The sequence below is a fragment of the Enhydra lutris genome, unplaced genomic scaffold (genome assembly GCF_002288905.1).
Source record: "Enhydra lutris kenyoni isolate GAN:26980312 unplaced genomic scaffold, ASM228890v2 scaffoldscaffold5, whole genome shotgun sequence".
Taxonomy (NCBI): Eukaryota; Metazoa; Chordata; class Mammalia; order Carnivora; family Mustelidae; genus Enhydra; species Enhydra lutris.
This window is the reverse complement of record NW_019154089.1, coordinates 35763875-35769874: the sequence shown is the minus strand read 5'-3', so window position 1 is coordinate 35769874 and position 6000 is coordinate 35763875. Positions and strand designations below refer to the sequence as shown.

Sequence of the window (6000 nt, the reverse complement as noted above, 5' to 3'; positions counted from 1 at the left end):
CTCTCTGCCTACTTGTGATCTCTGTCTGTCAAATAAATAAATAAAATTAAAAAAAAAAAAAATATATATATATATATATATATATTCAAGAAGAGAAATTAAAGATATATATATCAATCAAGTAATATACCATGTTATAGAATTGGAAGTCTCATATTGCTGAGATTATGGGGGTAAGTAAATGGAACACATGCTTAACTGCAATCCCAATCAAAATCCCAGGAAGATTATTTTTTGTAGAAATTGATTGGAAAACAAGGGCACCACTGAAATTCAGTGGGAAAGACAGTCTTGTCAATAAGTGGGACTAGAGGGGCGCCTGGGTGGCTCAGTGGGTTAAAACCTCTGCCTTCAGCTCAGGTCATGATCCCAGGGACCTGGGATCAAGCCCCGCATCGGGCTCTCTGCTCGGCAGGGAGCCTGCTTCCGCCTCTCTCTCTGCCTGCCTCTCTGCCTACTTGTGATCTCTGTCTGTCAAATAAATAAATAAAATCTTAAAAAAAAAAAAAAGAACTCATCAATACATATTCATTAAAATGCAGGCGATACAAGTGTTGAAAACCACATGTCTACCCTGGAGTCTTTCTCTCAGGGACTCACTCTGTGTGATTGGTCTGTCTCTATCTAGGTCTTATGGATGTATCTACACACTATATTAGTATGTAAAGAAATAATGTAAAGAAATATATAAAACAAAAGTATGTCTTGTTTTGTTTTTAACATAGTTTTAAAAATTATTAGATGTAGTATTCATCTACCTTGCCTTTTTTTTTCCTTGACAGTGTCTCAGGGAGCTTTCCATGCTAATACACATAGTTTTACCTCATTCTTTTTCATTGCTACATGGTATTTCAGAGAATAGATGTGCCATAGTTTATTGAACTGGTCCCCAGTCACTGGACTGTCGGGTCATTTATAATTTTTAGTGTTATTTTAGTATTATGACAGTGAGCATTCTTAGGCCTTCCTTTTTGTAGATATGTATAAATACTTCTCCAAGGTATTTGTTCAGAGGTGTAACTGCTACAGAATGTGCCCTTTTGAATTTTTATATTGCTGTGTTGCTTTTTCCAAAAGCTATTTACCAATTTCATATAGACTTCTTTCCATAGTGCATAAGTAGCCAACCCTAGATGTATCAATCTTTTTAATTTCGGTCAGTCTGACAGGTGAATATTGACTCATTTTCACACGGTCTGCTTAACAGTGACCCGATCACTCACTGATACGGTTTCTAGGAACACAGTGTGTTGTAAAACAGTACTTCCTGCAATGAGGATATGATATAATGAATTTAGAGTAACACTGTACTCAGTGTGCATTTACTGGTTTTCCCTGTATTAGGAAGTCAGATGGGTGGCAGATAACTGAGTCTTCTGCGGAACTGGTTTTTAAAAACAAAATGAACTGCTGTCTATGACCTGTTTTTTTAATGGGAATAGAAGGAGGGCCCTTGAACGCATGATTGACCATTTCCAGAGGGTTTCCTTCTCTACCTCTGGCAAATTAAGTTTAAATAAGAAAGGGTAAATAAATGCATGATTTAACTTTGTAATTAGAGATCTCAATCAGTGCCTGGGACACACCGCAGTGTACATTAAAGTGAGCGAGCCTGGCTCACACAGACGCACACACATGCTGTGTTTAGTTTGAAAGCACTGCAGGTCGTTGGACTGCGGTGGTTGCCGTGAGCAGAGAGCTGGGATGGGAATGTGGGTTCCAACAGTGTCTCAGTCCCAGGGGAAGGCAGTGTCTGTTCAGAGCATTGTCTGGGTGTCGTGCAACCGGCACGAGCAGATGAGGCAGCCCTGCTGATTTCTTGAGATCCATTATGAGCCAGCCTCTGGGCTCAGCCAGGGGCTGTGTGTGAGATCACACGGTGCTTTCTGCTCTGGGGGCACCTGGGGAAGATGGTAGTTTGGCTGTGCATTGAGCAGCTTGTTTTTGATGTGCTGTGTAGGTGTGCAGGTGTGTAGTTATGTAAGATGCTCCCTTTGGGTCACTTTTGTTGCTGATGCTGTTGTTACTGCTGTCTTGTCTTGGCATCTTTTCCCACTGTCCAGTATTTCTGAATTTTTTTCCCAGTCCTGAGCATGTGTGTGACCGGTGCTCTTGCTCTTGCTCACGCCAGCCTAGGAAGCTGACTGAGGCCTTCCACCTGTGCAGGTTTCCCCATATCCTCATCCCCAGGACTGACAGGTGGCACCCAGAGGGGGCTCCCCATAAATGTATTTATCACTGCATTTCCTTAATTCTGAGATGCAGTTTTTTCACAGTTATAATGTTTCCAAAATAGAAGTATATCTTGCAACCCTTATGCACATTAACAGCATTTTCTCAAAAAGCTATTATCACTGAAATTGATAGTATACAATTGAGGGGACAATATGTTGATAGCAAGCTGATTTTAATGTGTTTCTTTGCACATTAAACTTTTTTCACTTAATGGGTTGGGCTTTAAGTCAGTAGCATTCATTAAGTACGTAGAATTGTAAATTCCTTCTGCTGGCCTCAGTCACACCAGTATCCCCAGACATGGATTCTGAAATTCCCTCTCTGATACCTCAGCTAGATCTGATGTATAAACACCCACTAACCAACAGATTGCTCCTGTTTCCAAGAACTTAAGTTGTCCTGTGATTCAGGAATAATTACAGGGCAATTGCTCTCTTTGTCTCATTGTAGAGCAAAACTGTTTCTTAGTCTGTCTTCATTCCAGATATTGAAATACTTCTTATAAAGAGAGCTTTATTAATAAAGCAGGGGCTCAGGGGGGAAAAAAAGGATTTTTAAAATTATTTATATTTTAGGGAGACTATAGTATACTTGCTTTGAAAACTTTCAAGGAGAAGCCTATTACAGAGATTATTATTAGATCTTTTGTCCACTGGTCTCATTCTGTTATACTGTTAGAGCATGCCCCATATTAATCTAAATGCCTCTATAGTTAAGTCAATTTTAAAATGTTGTAAAGGCAGTTTTCAAATCAGTTCTTATTTTAGCATGAGCAGTGTATGCACATGGTTGAAAAAGCCACTTTCTGAAAGGACAGAAACTTCTGTCCCATGCTGAGTCCTGTTCCTTTGATGCTACTCATTACTGGGGGCTATTGTTCAGTGAGAGCCAGGGAGGATTCCGTGTGCGCACCTCTTTGCTTGTGAATCTTTACATTGTACCTGCAGTTAACAATTGCCTGTTTTTATTTGCCTCTATTTTTAAATGCTTTTTTTTTTTTTTGCTATTTTGTCCTTAAATGTTCCAGTACTCCTGTTATGTGTTTATTAATAAAATTTTTCAAGTGTCCAAACTCATTCACAAGAATTAAGAGAAGGAAGGAAGGAAGGAAAGAAGGAAAGAAAGCAGAGAAAAAAAGGAAAAGAGCCCTTTTAAAAATCTTCCACCTTTCCTTCCAGCTTTATCTGTGCAGTGTTTATGTAGTTGTATTATAGTACATATGTACATTTAAAAGCTAATGTGCTAGTATTTCATAAGCAGTCTTTCATTTGATTCTTAGTTATCTCAATTTTTACTTTTAAAATAGTGCATAATATTCTGTGGTATGGTTGCTGTGCAGAAAGCTAACTTATTTCACTTGTTTGGGAATATTTAGGTTATTTTTAATTACTATTAAATAACTAGGCTCTAATTTTTTTCTATTTTGATTTTTTTTTTTCCTACTCAGATTAGATTTCTGGGAATTGAATTACCTAATGAAAGAATGTAACTTATTTTGTGCGAGCTGAAACATTTGAGTTTTTTAATAGTACACTGGGCTGTAGTCTTTCCCCAAAGCGGGTAGGGTTTTCTCAACCTAAAGGGAAAAAAATACAAAAGCTAAATGTCCCCCAAATCATCTCTCAGATGTCAGACTTTCTCCTTTCACAGGATCTTGGATTTAGGAAAAGGTGTGACCTCTCTGATGTTGGAGTTCACATCTCGAATCTGTGTATAACCTTCACTTTGTTTTCTCTTTCAGAATATCCCAGACCCCAGCGACCTTCCCTTGGTGGCGCCCTGGAAAACCTACCCTCTGTTCTTTGGCACAGCCATTTTTGCATTTGAGGGCATTGGGATGGTAAGAGTTGCACTGTGATGACCTGTTGCCGTTGGTGTCCTTGAGGTCTGCTTGACAGAAGGCGGAGGAAATGTTATTAGAAATTATCTTCTGAAACTTATTGGCCAGTTAAACCAGCCATTCAGGGATTCCACAGGAATTCCCTAGCTGTAACTTTTGAAAATAAATTGTATGTGATTTAAGAACTTTCACATTCAAACCCCCTGTGTTGCGCAGCCATCCCTGTGTGTGTAGTAAGCAATAATACATGGCAATTGGGAATGCAGGGTCTAGAGTCAGACTGACTTGGGGTGAGTCCTGGCTCTGCCAAGGAGTAGCTGTGTGACCTTTATAAGGATGTAACTTCTCTGAGCCTTCATTGTTTGCTTCTGAAAAGTGAACTTAATGATTGTAGTTGTTAGGATTAAATAAGACATGTATGAAGTGCTTCACGTAGTCCCTGACATGTAGTGAGCATTCAGTGATTTTTATTTCTATTAGTAATACTGTTGATTTTGGGGCACCTGGGTGACTCAGTGGGTTAAAGCCTCTGCCTTTGGCTCAGGTCATGATCCCAGGGTCCTGGGATCGAGTCCTGCATTGGACTCTCTGCTCAACAGGGAGCCTGCTTCCATCTCTCTCTCTTTGCCTGCCTCTCTGCCTACTTGTGATCTCTGCCTATCAAATAAATAAAATCTTTAAAAAAATACTATTGATTTTATTATTAAATCAGTAAGCACACAAATTATCTCTCTATCCTGGAACATTGATGTGCCGTATTTTTTTTGCGTGTAGATAAATAACCTTAGCCTTTACTCCTGGCTTAGCTTCCCCCATCATTGCTGTGATTTCACCCAATGCTTCTCCTTAAGGAGAGGAATCTGCCACTCAGTTGTACCTAATTTGATTTTCATTTATATTTTTCATAGTAAAGGTCCAGAAGTCTTCTTTGAAGAAAATTATTGGTTCTGCTGGCCAAGAGCTTAGGAAAAGGGAAGATAATTTTCCTTTCATAGAATCTTTTTATCCTCTTTCAATTTCTCTATCACTTTGTATACTTTTAAGAAAACCTAGAAGCTGAACACATTTTTTTTTGTCAAAATACTAAGAAATTGCCCTGGTGGTATTGATGGAATGGGTTAAGTCTCTAATATCATAGGGGAAGCTTTCTAAGTGATGAGTGTGTAAGTTGTTGTCCTGAGTTTTAACACATTTCCCTTTGCCCTTTCTTGGGGGTTTTTAGTGCCCAGGAAGAATGTCTCCCCTTGATTCACAAACACAAATGTTTCCCTGCTGTGGGGGTTGAGGCCTGAAATGGCCCATATTGCAGCAGTGAAAAAGAAGCTCCACATACGTGGGACTGGAAAGAAGAGATTGAGTCAAGTTTGGGAAGCTGCCGGGAGACCCTGGGTTCTTAAGGAGTATTGTACTGAAGAGATCACTTTTCCCTAACAGTGCAGCACAGAAGTTGTTCTTTGCATCATTTCATCAGCCAAGGCTTAGAAATGGAGTCATTCTATAATCATCACTACCTGTCACTTCAAGATTTCTCTCTGTTTTCTATTTTTATAAGGGAGAAAACACTGCTGTTTTGACTCTTAGTTTGGACTTGAGGGCTGTTATGTGTGTCCGGTGAAGGGCTCTTCTCGCTGTCTGTTCATTGTGCTCTCTCTGTGTTTGTGCCACTGGTCCAGGCCTGGCAGACGTGGAGATGGGCCACCTTCCCTCTGGCTCTCTAGACTCTCCATAAAATGTAATGGAAGGAAAGTGAACAGTTTCTAATTGGATGTGGATTAACCGCAGCTTGAGACCCCTGAGCTGGGGAGCGGGTGCGGTGCTGAGGCCCAGTTGGAAGTGCAGAGCCGTGGCCTGGAGCTCCAGCACCAGCCCTACAGCAGGCCTGCGGCATTTGCTGGGGTGCGTCTGGCACAGACCCACTCTGCCTC

General features: G+C 40.3%; 1 protein-coding gene across 1 annotated transcript in view; it reads left to right on the top strand.

Annotated features, from left to right (window-relative positions):
* LOC111140876 (solute carrier family 36 member 1) overlaps positions 1-6000 on the top strand; it is a 34855-nt gene that overhangs the window by 13251 nt on the left and 15604 nt on the right. Inside the window, exon 7 of the mRNA XM_022493114.1 lies at positions 3977-4075. Coding sequence (XP_022348822.1) covers positions 3977-4075 — 99 coding nt within the window. The remainder of the gene's footprint in view (positions 1-3976; positions 4076-6000) is intronic.